Source organism: Cryptotermes secundus, unplaced genomic scaffold (assembly GCF_002891405.2).
Source record: "Cryptotermes secundus unplaced genomic scaffold, Csec_1.0 scaffold88, whole genome shotgun sequence".
In the NCBI taxonomy this organism is placed as follows: domain Eukaryota; kingdom Metazoa; phylum Arthropoda; class Insecta; order Blattodea; family Kalotermitidae; genus Cryptotermes; species Cryptotermes secundus.
This window is the reverse complement of record NW_019724585.1, coordinates 1,676,107-1,697,991: the sequence shown is the minus strand read 5'-3', so window position 1 is coordinate 1,697,991 and position 21,885 is coordinate 1,676,107. Positions and strand designations below refer to the sequence as shown.

Sequence of the window (21,885 nt, the reverse complement as noted above, 5' to 3'; positions counted from 1 at the left end):
TTATTTAATTAATTCCTGGTACTCATTTCTGTTAGAGGCTGAGTAAATCCCAGGGCTTAGAGCGGCCTGAAAAATTACGTCACCTGAAAAAATTCCAATGACCTCATCGGGACTTGAACCCGAAACCTTCCGCCTTATAGCATAGCCCCTCAAACACTACAATTATTATTTCGGAGACACAATCATAATTTCTGATTCTCATTAGGACACTGGGGGCATGCGGTAGCGTAGTTGATTGAGTCACTTTGCTCCTCACCGTTAAAAAATAAGTATGTTACGAGAATGAACACAAAGCCTTTGACAGCACACGAGGCTGGGTGTATAAAAGGGGGAAGGGAACGTAATCCCGGTCATGCACTCACTTTACTGGCAGCTAGTTCGAATTGCTACAAAAGCACGTCAGATGATTTTCACAATTCTCAGATGCGGAATGTAAATTAAAACTTTATTTTAGATTTTTCAGAGACTGNTAACCGCCACTGGAGTTGGCAGAATCCACATCTAACCCACGAAATCACTTTCGTGTGAACACGCGTAGGCATAAGAGAAAACTGTTTTATGCTAGTCTAAAGGGTAAAACAGGTAAAGTTCTACCTGCAATTAACTAAGAAAGCACTACACCTTTACGTGTATGGGGGAGCAGATATATAGATCCACGTTTTCTTAACCTCGGCACTGGTTAGAGGTGAATGTTCAGCTTCAGGCTCCGGCCGTTTTACTCCAAGGAAAGAGCCATTGAGTAGGAGGCTGGGTAGGCCCCAGAACCGGTCTGGACGAAGTGGAGAGGAGAACATTCTTGACCCTACCGACACTCGAACTCAGACCCCTCCGTCTTCCAGCCCGTATTCAGTCTCTGTGACGACTGTGCGATCCCGGCTCTTCTGTGCAAGTGTACATTACTTAAATATTGTTTGTAAGAAATATGCGACGTCTTAGTGAAATTTATATTCTGAAGTTAATCTAATCGACAGAAAGGAGATTCTAGAGAAACAGTTGTGGCAATACAAACGCTGTGATAGAACTAGTAACAATAGTTCAGAGGACCTAGGAATTGGTAACCCCTGGACTAGATTGTCCACTCTTGGGAACTTCACGGTTGACCGGCCGGTTGCTTTTCTATATTGTGAGCACATAAGCTGCTCTGGGAAGAGAAAACTGTGATTAACAGAAAAACTGAAATGATTTCAGACTGTCAGTTTATTACAGCCGACCGGTGTCCACTGCTGTAACGAGTAATGATGACATTTCTTGATTTTCAAGAGTGACTGAATGTTCCAGGCTTCCATCATTGCTGTTGCCACATGTTAGACATGTGATCCAGACCGGTCTGCTCTCTTACAGTGCACAATGCTTCTCACGTTCGTCTCTGCGACAAGAGAAAACTTATCCATAAGCTTATTATGCTTTACTGTCGCTCAACCATGTTTCTTCCACATTTCTTTATTTTCTCTTCCTTTCCGTATATTTCTTCCGTTTCTTTTGTTTTTTGTTTTTTTTTTGCTTCTTTAATTTGTTCCATCTTCTCTTTCTTTCCTTTTTTCCTTCTCTTTGTTTCTTCTCTCTTTTTTCCCCCCTTGGCACTACACCCCCAGTGGGCCTAGGCCTACCTCCATGAACTTCTCTGTTCACTTCGGTTTTTCTAGATCTTACACATTCGGTAGGACTCCTTGGGCGAGTGATCAGCTCGTCGCAAGGCCTCTACCTGTACACAAACACAGGAAAACGCACACAAACTAAACATCCATGCCCTGAGTGGGATTGGAATCCACGATCCCGGTTTCCAAGCAAGCGAAGACAATACATGCCTTAGACCGCTCGGCTACCGTAACCGGCTGTTGTTTCTCTTTAAACTTACTAATTTCCCAATAATCTCTTAATGATTAATGAGAAATATTCAGACCATTAGTATATTAATTTGCTGGAAGTCAAGATAAACACACACATCCACAAAGCAGAAATGTTGATACATATTCTCAGTTGTACACCATGACAGTTTTAATATTCTGCTATTTTTTTTCTTTTCCCTTGGCACTACAGCCCCAGTGGGCCTAGGCCTATCTCCATGAGCTTCTCCGTTCTGCTAATTTTACATAGAGATAATTTCTTAACGTTGACAGATTTTTGCAGAACTTTTCGGCTGTATGGTTCTTCATGTCTCGATGAAACGTCAGCTTGTATGTACAATGCGAGTGAATGTGACACCACGTAGCCTGGTAGAAATTCGGCTAAACTCCTTCGAAACTCTGGCGCACTTTACCGCATTGCATGGCGTCATATTCCAGAAGGGAGGAATTCTCATAGTCATTGATGTGAGAACGGCAAGTCCCACATATATATAGAATAAAAATTTCCTCAACATAAGAATTAATAATCTACGTATTTCTGATGAGTTTGTCAGGAATATGGACAACACTTCACTTGTAGGTCCACATATGATCAGCCGATAACGAAACTGCACTCCATCGAAACGTAACTTCTAAACCGTGCATGGCTCGAAAGCCGTTCCACTACTTGGAACGCCCGAGAGGCAGATGTTTGCTTGACAGGCGCTGCGATAAAATGGCTACCACGACGGAAGTGAGAACCTTAACTGTCGCATAGACTGTATTTCTGTTTATATCCAAAAAATCTTCCGGTACATAATTAATTTAATCTACTAAACAGTGTCCTTACTGTACTCAAACCCCGAAACCAGGTTTTGTGTTTATTCGTTCAATATTCCTCTTAACATTCTCAAGGAATATGTACAGTAGTTTCCCAACCCGTTTTGTTCTCAGTTCTCCAACATCTCGCCATTAAGTCTCCACTATTCATTCTACAATTAAATCGACTGGTTTCTGCATTTCATAATTTTAATGCTGATTTTGTCTGATATATTGTTCTTTTTTTAGTATTTCCATTTATATTCTTCGGCCTGTGTCAAATTTCTTCTAAAACTGTAAGATCTGATGTTTTCATGGAGGTGGCTGTGAAGAATGCAGTCTTCTGGGATGTGACGCCGTGTAGATCTTGTGTGAACCGACGTTTCGGAGGAATGTATCCCTCCATTTTCAGGGTAGAAAAACCCGCGAGCGAGAAATAAGCGTGAGCAGGAGGCCACAGACTGCCCGCTCTCAGATTTTTCTACCTTGAAAATTGAGGCGATATGTTCCTCCGAAACGTCGGTTCACGGCGCCACATCACAGAAGACGGCATTCTTCTTCTAAGAAACTGTAATACTGGATTATGCAGATTCCGCTATTATGTAATCGAAAATTGATTACAAGTCAGAGAACTCCGTGGTAATTAGAAATGTAACTTGTGAGCCTTTCGTGTGTAATGAAATATTCAAAGACGAATCCTTATATATTCCTTGTATTTAGTCCATAAGATGAAGTCATAGCGGCAAAGCCATGTCTGTCCACATATTTTATCTAAGTAACAATTGAACGAATTTTGATTCAATGTTATAATGGGGTCTACATTAAAAGCTTTAAAAAGAATTAAATACTAGTTTTTATAGGTTCAATATACCGTATTTACGCATGTATAGGCCGCGTCACAATTTTCAGACAGAAATTATAGAAAAAATAATTTTCTTGGAATATTATTTCAGGAGTAGAACACTCTGTATTACTAATTATGAATATATATATTTTTTTAAATGAAGTGTGATTTCGAATATTTCGAATATAAGCCGCACCCCAGTTTTCCTCTTGGATTTTTGGCAAAAAAATGTGCGGCCTATACATGCGTAAATACGGTAACTCCTATTATATATGCCATGTTTTTTTCAGAAACATTTAATCGTACAAAAATTGACACATGATATGTAGCATAGACTCCACTAAGACTTTGCACTTTTTTTTTAAATATCTCTGTATGTGGTGAATAACAGACCTAACCAAATAGAGGGTATAATTAAATATAGCGATGCAATGTAATATATAATTAGCTTTGCTTCGCATTTGTAATGAAACACCTTAAAGAATGAGATATAGACAATAACAATAAAACACTTGGAAAATATATCTACCTAGAATACACCTCCCCACTTCCTTTTTAATTATGGTCTCATCTTTGAAATTATGTTCATTATGTTAGCCTTTGCTGTGTATTAACCGTGCTTTGAGTAACAATAACGAATTACATTAGCATGAATATCGCGTGCAAGTAATCCGTGTCAAATATAAAGAAGCTCCCGTTATGACAGGCATTTCACCACACACGCATTTCTGTGTCGCTAATTAATGTCAATGTTTCAAACCATTCTGAATTTTGTGTGTCAAGGATTTCTAAACGACATGACTGCAGCTCAAAAGATTTGTCAAAGTTTTCATTTTGTTTCAACTGAAGCGCATTATACTGTTCCATCAATATACTCGTAATTTCATTCGCAGAAAGAAATGACAGCTGCCATTCAACTTTCATGATTACAGACAGAAAAAGAAAGAGACAAAAGAGGTCGATCACGCAACAAGGAAGTTACATGGAGAGATTATCTGGTTACGTTCCAATAATCTGAAATGTGCCCCGTCTAGTACCGAGTTCGTCTTCACCTTGGAAGTCAGTATGGGCGGCAGAGGGCCATGACACAACAACGTGCTAGCTTTGGGTATTAGGTACACAGAATGACAGGGTAAAGACAAAGTAAAGTTGACTCCACGAAGACGTAAGGAAAAGTGGAAGTGTTCCTAACCTCGGCACTAAATGTAGGTGTGCCGTTATCTACACGCCACTTTACCCCCTGGCACTTCACTGCTTGGCGCTCTTCTGTGCCAAACATCTGCAACTGGGCTAGCAACTTCCTCACTTCTTGCAGCCATCGCATGTCCTCATGCGTCAGGCCCTCTACCGAGTCCCAGCTGACCGTTGATTGCGAAGCCTCCGTTTATAGGGACTTGACAGGAATTCCAGGAATTTTCATCCTCATTTCCATAAGAAATGAGATCCATGCCGAACTGAGAGGCGTGCACAGCGCCTGCCAGCCTAAGTCGCGGCTGCTACCGTCACCATCTGATGGTACCAGCGAAGAATCCACAAACGTTCTATTCGGATGAACCTTGCATCGTAGCGTCCACTGGAGCCCAGTGTGCTGCTCTCAGTGCGGATGTGCCGAGAGCTGTATGCCTCGTTACATGACGAGATAAACAGAACTTTATTACGACATTCTCCTCATCCCAATTGCAAATATTCGCACTCCAAACCCAGAAATGCGCAGCGCATTACACATGGCGACAACGATGAGACAGTCAGCGGCTATCCATGTGTGCGCCAGAAGAGGCCACGATCGAGTATTTTAATTGCAGACAGACGCTTGGGCATTTGCGCTCCGTCTGCAGCTAGTGCGGCCATGACCACCACTCTCCAGCCAGCAATTCTCAATTGTAGCAGCAGGCCTTCTCTTCGACGAGGGCCCACGTCAGGGGTATATCTAGGTCACACGAATAGCAGGCTGTGTCAGGGCCCCAGCATTTTCACCCATCAACACACATTTAATGCGTTCTGTGGCCTCAGTAGACGAGTGATCATTCCCGAGGATACGGAGTTTTAGGAATGATGAGTGGTGACAGGGGCATTTGTGATTTGTTGTAGAATATTGTGTTGTTATGAACAAAATATTGATACCTTGTAAAACTGACAGTCTCTGCGCCTTTAGCGTAATGTTCAATCCCCAAACCTTGTTTTAGGACAGCCGTCCGATGGTAGAAGGCTTGACAACAACGAAATTATTCTATTTTCAAGTTAATGATTTTAATTTATCATCCAAGACTGCGATGTTACCTTGGAATAAAATATGTAATTTGGTATCCATAACTATATTAATTACATTTCAGATGATTGATTATTCTTTTTGTTCACGTTTCAAATTAGTTGGACGCGCGTAGCATAGCTGAGCGGCGTCACATTCATATACGTACATAACGAAAACATGTTTTAATGTGGCACCAGACAATCAGGTGTCAAATCAGAGGCCCCGACCGTTAGTCTCCACGGCCTTGTGCCAGTTCTAATGTCGGTGAAAGGAATTCGGATAAAATGTAGAATGACACCAAAGTAAAGTAAGTAAGTAAGTAAAGCTATCCTTGCAACAAGCCTTGGAGGCCCATAGGGTTGTGAGACATTGAAGTTCCCACATTTTCTAGACAATCGACTCATAGATGGCGGTAAGGTTGTCAGCCCTACGCGCCAGCCGCCCTTTACCCCCAAGAGCATTCCAAGAATATTCCTGGTACTCATTTCCGTTAGAGGCAGAGTCGACTCCAGGGCCGTAGTGCGGCTGGAAGAATTAGGTAAATTGAAAAAATCCACCGCATCGGGATTTGATCCCGTGACTTTCCAGACTGTAGCATAGTGCCTCAACCAACTACGCCACCGCGTGCCTCAGAATGACACCAAAGTACTACATTGGTCAATTGGGATAACCAACACGAACTACTTAAAGATAAATTAACTAAATAAAGAGTCATTTCCCTACTGCAGGATTTTTTTTATTAATGGTTCCTCAACTGGCCAATAAATTCCCGCCTTTTGCAGAACATGAATGTTCACTACAGCGTTCACAAGAACCCACGACTAGACCCAATCCCGAGGTAGATGAATCAAGTCCACGCTCTCTTTCTTTATGAGCAATTTGAATACTTTCTTCCCCACTTACACCTAGGTAAGAGGTAAAGTTATTTCTGTGCATAACTAATTAAGCACTACGCCAAGAAGACGTACGTGGGAGTGGATGTATAGGTCCACTTTTCCTTGACCTTGGCACTAGTTAGATGTGAGTTGTCAGCTTCACGTCCCTGCTGCTTTAAGTCCAGGGGAAAAGCCCACGGTACCCATTGGATAGGAGTCTGGGAGGGCCCCAGAGCCGGTCTGAACGACGTGGAAAAGAGAAAATTCTTGAACCTACCGGGACTCTTCCAGCCCGTAGCCAGTCGCTATACCGACTACGCTATCCCCGGCTGACATCTACACCTAGGTTTCCCAAAATGTCTCTTCACCCGAAGTTTATCAACTTATGTTTCGTTAGTACTTCGTCAACTCCTCCATGCGTGTATGTGGCCAGTATGATACACAGCTTGGTTTAATCGCTATGTTGTGCGAACTATTAAGCTGATCATCCTGTTATTTATCTCAGACCTCCCTGGTTGAGGTACTGTGCTACAAGCCGGAAGGACTCGGGTTCGAATCCCGAAGAGGTCTTTGGAATTTTTAATTGACCTATTCCTTCAACCCGAGCTATGTTCCTGGGGATGATTCAACCTCTAACAGAAATGAGTACCAGAAATCTTTCTGGGCGTAAAGGGCGGCCGGCGCGAAAGGCTGACAACCTCACCGCCATCTATGGCCCGTTTGCCTAGAAAATGTGAGGGCATCGATTTCTCACAATCCTTTTGGCCCCCACGGCCTGTTACAAGATTAGCTTTACATTTTTAACTTACCTTACCCATATGCTAATATATTTTTAACCTTAAATATAATTTTCTATTTAATTCTTTTTGTACAAAATTTAAACGCAAAATGACTTACTAAAAGGCCAATCAAAAAGCTTTTCTTAGTTAAACACATTATTATGAATATGTGAAATTGCAGACGACTTTGAGTTAATTCCATTTTCTTCCCACCTTCGAAACTTATTCTCCTGCCATTAATTCCAATGATAGTTCTAATTTTATTCCTAGACTTCCTGACCAGTGTTTGTTGTATAACTTTGTGCCCATATTTCTCATCTAGAGAGTTCTGCCTTCTGTGATATAACACCATATAATACGTTGAAAGTCGGCAGACGTTTCGGAGGAGCATGTCGCCTACATCTTTAGGGTCAAAAATAAGCCAAAGAAGAAACCAGTTCGAAATCAAGTAGTAAGCAGAGATCTGCTGTCCTTTCGCGATGACTGTTTGGTTTATTTTTCAATCCTGAAGATGAAGGCGACATGTTCTTCCGAAACCTCTGTTGACTTGCAACGGACTATATCGCGTTACATTCATTACCATTGTTGTGAGAACCCCAGTTGCTACATTTCTGAATTGCCTCATTGGCATTCTCCTGCTGCTTCTACCACAGAATCCCTCTTTTCCTTTTCAATGGCTTTTCAGCCCACTGAGGACCCAGGCCTCTTATTCAGTTCCGCAATCATTTTTTACAGACCTTACGACTCCCTGAATGAGTGATCAGTCCATCGCGAGGCCTCTACCTAAACAAAGGACTACACAAACACAGAATACAAGTATACACACATCAAACATCCATGCCTTGAGTGGGATTCAAACCCAAGATCCCAGCGTCCGAGCGAGCGAAGACAGTTCATGCCTTAGAGCGCGCAGCTACTGTGACAGGCAGAACTCCTCATTGCATACACAAATACCAATTCACACAGCACCATGAAATTACACTTTGATGATACTTGAACAGAACTTTGATCTGTTACGTGAAAAAAGCCTTTTCACGTGTATACATGTATGTTCTACTTGTGAAAAGTTATGTAACTCAAGAACTGAGATACCGGTAAAGAAACATGAAACGTAATTAAAGCTACAGTCAATTCAAGTTGCAACTTTTCTGGAACATGACTGGCTTCAATATACAATGAGTTTTCAAAGATAAAAACACTCAGTTCACATAAATCTTACAGTTTTTTCATAATAATCAAATAAGAGGGATTTTTATTCTGGTTTAAAGTTCGAGAGCCATCGGACTGATTTTGTTCAAATTCCATACTGTAGGGAGATCTTTGTTCTTCCGCCCACTCATACATATGTTATTTATATGACAGCAACGAAGGTTACCATTCACGAACTAAAATTCTAGAGACAATAACAGAGAGACTACTTCAAAACTGCTTTGCTATGGTACATTTCTAAATTCTTTCAGTTAAATGTTGATGCTTTAAGTATTCGTAGTTCTATGTGCTTGATTTTGTTTTGCATATTCTTTGGCACAATTAAAGTGGATGACAGAAGTAAAATATCTGTGTATACGAGTACTTAAGTTTGGTATCACAATTTCTTCATGTCTTCCAATACGACTATATACATATTGTTAGTTTCAGTTAGTACGTTTGCTGTAGTTTGTTGTTACTTGGTATAAAATTTTTTATTAGCCATGGCTCTTACAGTAGCAGATGAACTAATGATAGTGATAGTGATAATGGTGATAGTTGTGTTAGTAACACCAAGGGGGACCCAAAATAGCGGAATTTGTTTCTGCATAGAAGGCTGTGGGCTTGTAGTACAAGCTTCCGCCGCTAGATGGTTGTTTGCAGCAGCTTCCTGGATCAGTATGCTGGCTTGTGTCGTCAGAGAAGTTTGCGTTAGTGTTTGGTGAATTTTTTTTTCCAAGTGACTTTTCCTTTTGGGTAAAACAGTAGCAGAAACAGTTGTTATGCTATAAACAGCCTACAAGGAAGCCGCCATGAGTAAAACACAAATTTACGAATGGTTCTCCCGTTTCAAACGTGGTGAAATCTCAACTGATGATCAACCTCGAAGTGGACGTCCTTCGACCGCCCGAACTGATGAAAACGTCACAAAATTTCGTCAAATCATTCTGGAAGATCGCAAGAATTATTTGGAAGTTTTGAAAAGGTTGCATAACAGTTTAAGGAGGAAACGCCCCGATCTGTGACGAAGAGGTGAATGGTTCTTTCATCATGACAACGAACCTGCCCACACAGCGCTGGGTGTGCAGCGATTCTTGACCAAAAATGACATGACACCCTTGCCTGACCCCCCCGTACTCACCTCATCTTGTCCCGTGCGACTTTTTTTTTTATTTCCTCGGATGAAAAGAGACCTCAAGGGAAAAAGTCTTGCTGATGTTTAAGACGTAAAGAAAAAAAAACAACGGAAGCACTAAAAGGCATCAGCAGCGATGAATTTAAAAAAAAATGTTTTGAGCAATGGAAAAAAAAAACGTTTGTACAAGTGCACTGAATCAAATGGAAAGTGAAGAAAGCAGTCTTCTGGGATTTGGCACCGTGTATATGTGGTGTTAACCGACGTTTCGGAGGAACGTATCGCCCCCATCTTCAGGGTAGAAGAAAAAGTATAAGAAATCTGCAAGCGACAACACCGTGAGAAACGGTAAAGCAGACTGGTCTTATATTTTTCCTTCTACCCTGAAGATGGAGGCGATACGTTCCTCCGAAACGTCGGTTAACACCACATATACACGGTGCCAAATCCCAGAAGACTGCTTTCTTCATAGTCACCGCCGTGAAAGCCTCAAATCTTACAAATGGAAAGTGCTTTGAAGGGGATTAAAGTTTCGTTTTATAAACAAATTTCGGTTTTTTGGGTCCCCCCGTAGCGGTGGTGGCAGTGGTAGTGATAATAGGAGTGCCAATGTAGTTCTGATGTTTGCTGCTGTGGACTCACCTTTCTCATGTTGCTGACATGGAAGCCTGCCTGTTCGAGCTCGGCCTGCAAGTATAATCTGCTCTGTGGATTTGGTGCTGTCTCTACCAGTGTGTTGATGAACCTGAGGCCTGCTGCGTGCAACTCTGGGCAGCCCCCAGCACTATTCAACATGCCCACCAGAAAGCGAAATCGCACCGGTTCCCCGAAACGTAAACGCAATGTGGAGAGAGCTTCTGACACAGGTCCATGCCCATAACCCGGAGGTTCGCACGCTTTTGTCAACAGCTGAAAGAGAACACGCTGTATAATCACGGGTGCTAGATATCATGTAGCCTGACACACATAAGTGTAATGAGCACCTTTCATATGTGACCATTACACAAATAAAAGCCCGTTATTTCAATTTAATTATTTTCTGAATATGATAATATAGAACACAAAAATACTGTGACTTACAAATTGTAGAACCATTTTTTTAATTTTGTGCGTATTATTGAGATATGAGATTTTCCTGTAGGCTTGCACGCAGAAGGCATCCTGTAGATTCTAAAGGGTTCTGACGATGGTGTATAACACACAGAATTACTGGGGGTTTGGACTTTTCCCCATCGTCCAGTATACTAGGAAACAGAAAACACGACGTTTCAGAAACTGGATCTGTTTCCGTCCTCAGGTGAAGGGAGAAGACACCTACTCAGTTGGGCCCCTTAGAAAGAGTTAATCTCAATCACTGGATTCTGTATGTATCCTGTACTTCAGCTAATTCCATGTGTGCTCCCACATATCTTGCGTAACTCTGGATGTAGCTTCTGGTATTCTCCCTTCTAACCACTTCCAAGCAGTACAAATTGTCCTTTACATACACGTATCTCCAGAGAAAGCTACAGACACCCCTATCTTTAATTAAGTACCATGCGATGAATATAGATGGGGCAGTGGTAGTGCAGCTCTGTGGGGTATAAACATTGGCACCAGATGAACGTCAGTGGTCAGCTTTGCTCTTCGACTTCTTTGCCAGTGGTGAGCAAAACCACATTACCATTTGATAGGGATGGGCCCTGGGTTAGCCTGGATGCTACTGAGAAAGAAAATATCTCTTGTCTCTATCAGGAATCCGAACAAAATTCAGGATGATATAGCATGATGCCTATTCACTATACTGAACTGGCCTGGCAACAGAAATTTAATGAATTGTGAGTACATGTAAAGGATAGCAAGAAATTGATCCTTCACCCGTCCCCTTATTCAGAGTTTTTTTGTTGCTAGTGGGGTGGGACTAAGTTCCTTGTACTGCGGCCACTTCTGGCCTATTATACCAGCCCCAGATGATAGGTGAGGGTGATTGTGGAGCAATTAGTGGAATGAAGATTGGCAGGGGAAACCGAAGTACTCGGAGAAAATCTGTCCCAGCTCCACTTTGTCCACCACAAATCCCACTTTACCAGACCCGGGATCGAACCCGGGCCGCCGCGGTGGGAAATCAGCGACTAACCGCTTGAGCTATGGCGCGGCCTTATTCAGAGGTTAGAAATAAGGCTTACAATATCAGAATGCGAGGATGTTTCATCTTGCTGGAAAAAGTGTTGATACATCACTCAAAGTCTAGACAAGGCATATCTTCTCTCATATCCAACTCCACGCTACATTTTTGTTGTGAAGAAAATTACTTGTGTGTCTGAGAGTGCATACCATACACTCAACACTTCCGTGAACTGACGTTTGTTGGGAGAACAATAACACGAAATCTGTTTGTTACAACCTTTTATTATCCCAAATTTCCGGATATTTCTTCATCATAAAAGACACTTTGCAGCCACAGCTATCTTTTTATATTCGAAGAGAGCTTGTTTATCATCTTCAGCGGCGTGTTGCATCATCCGCAGCTTCCAGGGCTGTGAAACAACTTCTCTGAAGCACCTTACAGGTGCTCAAAGAATACTCAGTTCTAAACTGGCACCGGTTATTGACTCCTTAGACTGTGCAAGAACATTAAATGATTAAGGTCAGTGGATACTTCAGCGGTTAATGACTACATTTTACATTGATGTTCCTCTGCGTTACCAGTTTCTTTACGTCTCATTTATGTCACACCACATTAATCTCTAAAGCATATCAGTCGTAACATAGCTACTATTTGGCTTTCCTTTACCGGAGAGGGGGAAGATAGGAGCCAAAGGGAGTATTTCGGTCCTTCGGGTTCGGGATTTTGTGGTATACTGGTAACATCCCCACTCAGAAACATTTACTATTCAATGCACTTCACAGATCCAGTGAGCATGTGTCTTCAGGACAGCTTGACTGCTTACACCACAAAGCAAAGAAGGAGCAGATGACGTATTTATGACCAGGTGGAACTTCTGAGTTATTATGAAGAACATCGGAAACTACGGAAATCTTAGATGAATTACCTTGAAGGGCACATGGAAGTGGGAGAATTGGGGTTTGGATATGTGGTGTGAAACAAACGGAGTTATAATTAAAATAATACAGTGGGTTTCCTACACAGCGCTTCTGTAAATTACGATTGTGGGTTATGGGTCTACCACACTTGATGGGACAGCATTCAACTCTTCCATCCGAATGCTAGATCACAAACACTTCATACAGAACCAAAACAAGATCAGGTAAAATTCTGTTCTGTTGATCCATATTATCATAGAAATATTTAGATATGAAATATTACTGTCCACGTAACGAAGTCCTTCATATAATAAAACATTGTCTTAGAATGACCGTCTGTTTAACGTTTAGTATTCATCCTCCTAAAGTTACTTGAGATATGGGTCCTGTGGACTCACCTCTAGCGCTATAACGCGCGACTTGCTAACGTTACTCATGATGCAGACAGCAAGAGTGAAGAGACCAGCCGGTGAGGCAGCAAGTCTTCTGGCTGCATCAGGACAACGAAGACAGCTATGGAGACATTGGAGACACGAGTGCTCGTCCAGCAGGGCGCGTCTCAGTACTGGGGGAGGAAAACGGGTCTGCTGGTTCGCCTGACTCAGCTGCACAGCTCGGAGCAGCTCCAAAAGAAGAGTGACTCCGTCCAAGGGATCACCGATGAACTCTTGGACGAAGCTGAAAGGAAAAATTGCATACTTCAATGGACAAATGGTCTCTCCACCACTCCTATACAGACTAGGAATGCAAAGTTGTCATTGCACCTGTACGTTCAGAGCACAGACTTAATACATATCTGAAACTGGAAAATGAAATAAGATACAACCATGCCGAAGAACGTATCAACTAATATTACCACTTCTGTAGTTACAATTATCTACGTGCCAGAAACTGCCAATTCATTTCTATGGAAATATCCAGTTGCAATTTTTGGCTTCTGTATTCTATTAGGAGAGAGTACACATGTATTTTTATCAATTAGACCAGAAGCTTTGTTAACAAAGTATTCTCGGTGGTATACAAGCCGCTGTACAAACAGTCGATTTGAATTTCTTCAAACACTATTCAGAAGTGTAAAACCAGCACCATGACAATTCGAAAGAATATCTCGACTATCAGAACATTGTTACCTCGCTTCAAGGCGGCATTGGAAAGGCAGATCTGGTAGCCAAGAAGATGAATTCCACACACAGAAAAATAAGGATAATTAAGAATAAATTTTAAAATAGGCTCTGTCCACCGACATGGTCATCTCTGAGTAATAGTATTATAAATATATCTAACACCTGCCGACAAAGTTTCTGCTCCAATATGTATGATATAATTTGGAGTTTTAGATTAAGAAACGCCTAGTTTCGTAAGGCCAAAAATGTCCCCATAAACTGTTTCATAGTTCTTACTGAAACTCAATATATGAAAATTTGAAGTCAATTTACTGGCGAACTCCGGTTATTAGCCATACTGTTTCATAATGATGGATTTAAATGGACTTTCATGTGTACCACTCAGAGATTTTAGAGACATTTTTAAATTCAATAAGAAAGTTTTCCAATATCCAACATATTAGGAATTCCCCATTTCCGGTCAAATTAATCCACTATAAAGCTGTAAATGGACATTTCCTTCTGTCCCATAAATCCACACACAGATTGCGAGTATGTTGAAATTCAGTGCGATTATAGCTTGCATAAAGCCAGAAACCTACTTCCCCATATACGATGGGGTACCGCTATGAGCGCATAGAGCTAACATTCCTGAGTCGATAAGCCGACTACCGTTGCTTCAGAAGGTAAGGACTAGTTTCGGCAGAGTTTATAGTGACAACTGTTTTGTGTGATCGTCGTTTTTGCAATGGCTGTTTTCGTGAACAGCGTGCTGCGGTGAAATTCTGCTTTTTGCTTGGGAAAAGTGGAACAGAAACTCTTGAAATGTTAAAAACGGCGTACAAGGACGATGCTATGGGGAAAACTCAAGTGTTTGAGTGATTTTCCCGTTTCAAAAATGGTGAAATGTCAATTGATGACAAACCTCGTTCTGGTCGTCCTTCCACGGCCCGAACACATGAAAATGTTGAAAAAATTCGTGAAATCATCAAGAAAGATCGACGACGGACCATTGAAGAAATTGTAGAGCTGTCGGGAGTGACTTGGAGCTCAGCGGCCAGATCTGTGGCAGTCGGGTGACTGTTTTTTCCATCATGACAATGCCCCTGCTCACACAGCCCTGTCTGTACGACAATTCTTGACCAAAAATGGTATGACCCCTGTTCCTCACCCTCCATACTCACCCGACCTTGCCCCGTGCGACTTTTTTTTGTTTCCTCGAATGAAAAGAGACATGAAAGGAAAAAATGACGGAGGCGCTGTCAAGCATCTCAAAAGATGAATTTAGACAATGTTTTGAAAAATGGAATAAAAGACTAGACAAGTGTATTAGTGTAAGTGGAGAGTACTTTGTAGGGGATTGAAGGTTTGTGCTTAAAATTTGATTAAATAAGTTTAAAAAATAATAAGTTCGGTTTCTTTTGGGTACCCCCTCGTACAAGAGAGAGTCGGGAAAAAGGTAAAACAGCTGTATCTGATGTAATGGATTCTCTGTGTGTATCAATAGGTAGCAGCGTAGTCAAGCTTCATGACAGTCTAGGTAGCAGACGCGCATGCGAATGTTCAGAGTCTGACTTCAGTAGTCAAAATGGCGACCGTGCTTGAGGAGTAAATTACCGAAGAGCGGCGTACTGCTGTGCAATTTTTGTGGGCAAAAGGACTTAATGCAAAGGATATTCATAAATAATTTTCTCCTGTTTACAGTGGGAAGTGTTTGTCGCGTAAAGCGGTTCACCACTGCGTCGAGAAATGTGGCAGACATTTTGCTGATGTCGAAGAGTTTGAAACGGAGGGGCGGAATTGGCTGAGGAAGCAGTCAAAAGACTTCTATGCTGCCGGTTTGGATGCACTGGTAAAGCGATTGGACAAGAATATCAATGTTGATGGAGAATATGTTGAGGAATAAATGTTTTTTCCAGGTTCAAATATCACATATTTTACGTTTTATTTTCATTTGTGACCTACTTCCTTTCTCTCTCTCGCATTTCATGAACTCTTCCAAAGATTTTGTTCATATTCGGTGTGTTTAATTTCCACTAAATATTACCCATTCAATTTTTCAGCCATACTGATTAATAAGAACGAATAATTTGCATAAGGTCATAAAGAGAGTCTTCCCATGCAACTCGCAAATATTTCCATAGATTCTGTTGCATTTCGATGAATAAAATTCTCGCTAATCTGTATTTAATTATTTTCATTATTAACTAAGCTTAATAAATTTCTAAAACGGTCACTTGTAATTTTGTGTACTACATAACGGGGGGTACAGGCTTACCTGTCTTGTTACGCTGTATCTTATTTAAAAGAACGTCATGTTTCAAATTGTGCCGAAATCAAATAAAGTGTGTGTCTGTCTTTGCGAAGTTATACACACTACACGGGCGCTAACAGGAAATTTACCAAGGGGAGGGGGTGCCAGAATATGTACTTGCAAACTTGGTTTTAATTCGTTCAAATTTGTTTTTAAGGGTAGCCCTAGAATATTCAGGAAACCAGAGAAACATAGCTATAAAAATAATTTCAGTATAGAGCACATTTCCCTTTTCTTCAGCTTGTAATATTTTTCTCATAAATACTTCCCATCGGAACCCATAAGGTTGTACTGTCACTGAAAGTGGGTCTACTGTACAACCGTATATATATTAGATGAAGGCCCAGGTGAACCATGTACGCAGAATCGCCCATCCACATTTGTCAAATCTATTCACTCCGTATGACCATTCTTCTGTCTCTGTTCAGGATATTATTATATGCTATTACTGCTTGTGCCTGATATGATTAAATGAAGTATGGTAGTACCATTTCTGCGAATACGTTTTAATTTATTTTATTTATTCCTGATATGTATTAGTCGCAGCTCCCCAGATCCGGGTAGGTTTGTGTAGCGGTCCAGCTGTAGATTTTTAATCTAGGGTGCTTGTTTTGAATCTCTACAGGGACATCGGCTATCCTGACTAAGGTTTTTGTGGTTTTCCTCAGGCCTTCTAAGAAATTTCCGGAATAGTACAACGATAAGACTAAGGCCGCTTCCTTCAAAATTATTTTTAATTCATTATTCATCAGTCATCGTACCATTCGACGCTATATATAATCTGAGATACTGACGTCATAAAATATATATACGATACACACAGCCCCAGAATTCTCATTCAGAACTACAATTCATTGGTGTATAAAAAGAAAATTTAAGTAAAGAATTGGAAGTGTAGATCTGAAGGCAGATTAAGAGGGAACTGATGTACCTAAACATCTCTGGTCAGTCTCGTTACAGGTCAATGGACTCTGGTTCTTGCAATAGGAGTGTGTAGCCTATACAGCCACAGAATGATGTAGCTGTGAGGGCTGTGAGTGACATGTCTCGAGTCTGACGGTGCTTTGTATTAGCGGTAACATTCCAAAGTACTGTTAGTGCTATTACCATATATCTCCCGCATGAATACCCCTAATTCCGCATCGATTTATACTATAACGGAAAACAGAAATAATACTAGGCTTCAACGATTGTGGAACAACTAAGAACAGACTTTGTCTTCAGGGTTCGTATCAAAATGGGTGTACCATAAATTCGTAAACAGAGTCTGTCGTCGGCTATTACCGTATTTACGCATGTATAGGCCGCACATTTTTTGCCAAAAATTAAAGAGAAAAACTGGGGTGCGGCTTATATTCGAAATATTCGAAATCACGCTTCAATTTAAAAAAAAATTATATTCATAATTAGTAATACAGGGTGTTCTACTCCTGAAATAATATTCCAAGAAAATTATTTTTTCTATAATTTCTGTCTGAAAATTGTGCTGCGGCCTATACACGCACGCGGCCTATACATGCGTAAATACGGTACTTAATTAATCGAATCAACCGCACTTGTTAAAAGAGACTGTTAAAACTTGAAAAAAAAAAAACAAACCACAACTTCAAAACTATATCAAAATTAACATAACCTAAATACTGGTAATTGCATTTCTTCTTCAGTTCTCCATATCATCACGACGTTAAGGTGAGGTTCACAACAAGAAAAGGTAATTATGTCCCTGTGCTTAACTAATTAAGCCCTACACCATAATGCGTATGGGGGAGTGGATGTATAGATCCACATTTTCTTGACCTCGGCACTAGCTGGAGCTGAGTTGTAAGCTTCACGCCCCGGCCGCTTTACCTCCGGTACCCTTTGGATATGAGGTTGGCTGGACCCTAGAGTCGGTCTGGACGACGGTGAGAAGAGAAAAATTTTGACCCTACCGGGACTCGAACACCGAACCCTCCGTCGTCCTGTCCGTAGCCAGTCGCTATACCGACTGCGCTGATCCGAGCCTTGGAATGCGCTGTAGTATCGCCAAACAAATATACCATGTGTACAAATCTATTTTCAATGTTCTGCCAATACAGAAGTAAGTTCTGAACCTAAATTTCAACTTTACTCATGTCCAGAGGGCTCACTTTCCCATACTTTATATCGCGTATAAAGTCTTACATCAAAACTCAGTAAAACTTGACTTTAACTTCCTTTCAGGTTTAGAGCCTACAGCGCTTAAATAGAAGCAAAACTACGGCGATAAACTTCATACTGCGGACGGAGCTTCCAGCTCCACATCCGGGCGACGAAATTCTATATCCCACAGACCTCTATCACGGGCCGGGATAGCTCAATCGGTATTGCGGCTGGCTAAGGGTTTGTATGGTCAAGAATTTTCTCTTCTTCAAGCCGTCCACACGGGCCCTGGGGTCCACCCAACCTCCTATCCAACGGATACCGGGGGCTCTTTCTCTGGGGGTAAAGCGGCAGGGGCGTGAAGCTGACCACTAACCTCCAGCTAGTGCCGAGGACAAGAAAATGTGGGTCTAAACATCCACTACCCTATACGTCTTCATGGCGCAGTGCTTAATCAGTTAAGCACAGGGACAACTTTACCTTTCTACTGATCCATATCGCTGCTTGGTTGCTAACCTTCTGCGTCTCTCTCTGAAGCGTCTCTACATCCGCAGGGCAGCCTCCAAGACCTCTGGTTCACACGTGAACTACAAGTGCCTTTGAAATGATCCCTGCAAATTCTCCCATGTTTGAACATTCGCTTAATAAAAGTTAAGAACTATTCACTACTCTACAAATTAAAAGTCATTCACTACATATGGGGAGACGGGCGATCTTTTATATACTCATATATCGCCGTCTAGTCTCATTGAATTTTATCGACCTTTCGGAGGAGTATTCTGCCTCCATCAGCAGGGTAGAATTGTGAATGCACGAAATGCATAACGACACGTACTGGAAAAAGAGTTTTTGCGTGTTCACTCTCCGAATGTCTTAAGAAAACTGCAATCAAATTCTGTATTTGCATTCTGCATACAATGTCAAGATATTATATTTTGTCTCGCATCAGCCCATTATCATCGCTAATTTACATGAAGCTAAACAGGAAGATGTGGTGATTTCGAAAAGTACTGTCTTCTGGAATGTGACGGGATACACTCGGTAGAAGTTTATAGACGTTTCGGAGGAACAAACTGCCTCCATCTAGAGGGAAAAACGTATTCAAAGTAAGAACCAAGCAGGAATCAGACTGTTTGCTGGCAGTTTGCATCATCTTGACTGCTTGCTTGGTTCATTTTGGACCCTGAAGATGGAGGACGTGTGTGTGTGTTGCTCCGAAACTTCCGTAAAGTTCTTCTGGACTATACGGCACTACATTCCAGAAGGCAGCCATCTTACAATGTCTTTCTTATTATTTTTTTCAAAAACAACTTTTCATACAGAACTCGTAAAAGTTGTCGCGTTTTAGGAAGCCTTTTCGGTATGGTGCATAGTTAATGAAACCCTGGGGAAATACATTCTCCCAGCTGTTTAATCTTCAGTGCGGTTACCTTAGCACCTACAGTTTTCCATCTGCAATAAATGAATATTAAACTCAGATGGATATAATAATATTGCCAACAGCGCGTTTAGAATACGTGCGTACTCAGGTGGAACTGCTTTCTGTGCCAGAAGGACATCTCGTGAGGCAAAATAACGGATCCAAGTCATGCTTGGTACCTGAAAACGCGCTGGTATGAGGCTTATTCAATTAACGGAGACACGAATTTCACGAGAGGCAAACTCTGTATTGTCATTTCTTTTACGTGTTTATGAATAAGGGCCGAAGGTAATGTAACATGTCATGTGCTGAAGATGTTAGCGGGTTATCGGTGGGCGTGCATCCGTTACTAGCTTCAAGCTGAAAGAATGGTTTAACAATTAAACAGTACTTCGTATCTCTAATCTCGTTGAATGAAATGCACGATTTAAAAAAAAAAATCAAGAACCTGTATACAAGTAACATGAAAACGATCCTCATACACATAACACCCAGTGCTGAATTTAAGGGAGGAGCGAATGTGGCAAGCATCTGGGGCCGCTGCAAAAGAGAAACAGAAAACTTAGATTTTATTGAGATATTTTTTTTCCTTGGCACTACAGCCCCAGTGGGCCTAGGCCTGCCTCCATGAACTCCGTTCACTTCGGTTTTTCTAGATCTTACACAACCGGTAGGACTCCTTGGGGGAGTGATCAGCTCGTCGCAAGGCCTCTACCTGTAGACCAACACAGAAAAACGCACATACACAAAACAAACATCCATGCCCTGAGTGGGATTCGAACCCACGATCTCGGCTTCCGAGCGAGCGAAGACAGTGCATGCCTTAGACCGCTCGGCTACCGTGACCGGCCTTACTGAGATATTGACTTCTCTAATATCAAGAAGAGTTAGGTTGTACCTGAAGTTATAAGAAACAAAAATGACAACAAAAGTTTTTATTACCCATAGGAGATTCTTCATCCTCCATAAAGATAAGTCCTCTTCTCGAAAGAAAGAAGAGTGGTTTTCCGAAAGTGCCGCACCCAAAATTCCGCGATCATCACGGGTACAGAAGGTAAAAATAGGGGATATTTTTACTTATCGGGAACACAAGGTATCCCATGCACTGCATGCAGTGGAGTCCATTACTTGAGGAAAATGAAACTAACGGAAATAGAATAATGCAATGCAACATTTAACCTAAAAGTGCATACGGATTCTTTCGCTGGGCTCCGAAACCTCAGTATTTGTAGAATCTTAACGAAATCCTGTCGGCACAGCAGGAGATCGTGATATGCGGAGAGAGTTTACAGAGCACAAGAAAGTCAGTGGTTAAACTTGTAACTGCAGTAAAGAGGAATTCTTCCATGCACGATCATGTAACGAAATACGTAAGAAGAAAGGAGAGTTGGCGCAGCAAGCTTCGCGCTTCGAAAGATGTTCAGTCTCCTGCATAATCTTGCGACTCATCAGGAATCAAGCGTGGATTTAGCCTACTGATCGCGATTAACTCTAAATACAGAAATGTGTTACAAGCTGATCATTTGCACAGCTTTATGTGAAACAAACAGCACACTTCATGATGACACAACATCGACTTAGATGCGACACTGGGCAGAAAGTTAAGCCGCCGTAAAATACTTGCAGTAAAGTACGCTTGGTACACCAACATTAAGATAAAGGTAAAGGTGTCCATGTGATAGGCAGTGGAGGCACATAGGGTTGTGACATGTCGAGGCTTCCACATTTTCCGAACAATCTGCCCTTAACAGCCCCCGGGAAGATTCCTGGTACTCATTTCTGTTAGAGGCTGAGTCGACCTCAGGGCCACAGTGCGGTGAAAGGATCAGGTAAATTGAAAAAAAAAACCCAATGATCTCATCTATAATCGAACCCGCAACCTTCCTGTTTGTAGCATAGTGCTTCAGTCAACAACGCTACGGAGTTTACACCATCAGTAGGGTCATTAAATTTTATTACAGACACGTTGATACGAATTTTATACAATGTTTAAAAATGTTTACAACTTGAATATGTAGAGTGGCTGCATTACTTGTACTGTAACTGAAAATGTGAACGTAAACGCACTGCAAGGAAAAATTCCTATGACTTCCAGTCAGTGGATGCTCTGAGTTGAAACACAGCGCTCAAATAACTCAGTTATCAGCTCAGACAGCATATAAAAAAGTGGAAACATCCTGATAAATAAATAA

At 41.5% G+C, this 21,885-nt stretch overlaps 1 protein-coding gene across 1 annotated transcript in view; it reads right to left on the bottom strand.

Moving 5' to 3' along the window:
- The window catches only part of LOC111862291, a 181,977-nt gene that overhangs the window by 19,688 nt on the left and 140,404 nt on the right, over positions 1-21,885 (bottom strand). The window contains exons 4-5 of the mRNA XM_023847557.2: positions 13,134-13,413; positions 10,354-10,620 (exon numbers count right to left, since the gene is read on the bottom strand). Of these exons, the coding sequence (XP_023703325.1) occupies positions 10,354-10,620; positions 13,134-13,413 (547 nt within the window). The remainder of the gene's footprint in view (positions 1-10,353; positions 10,621-13,133; positions 13,414-21,885) is intronic.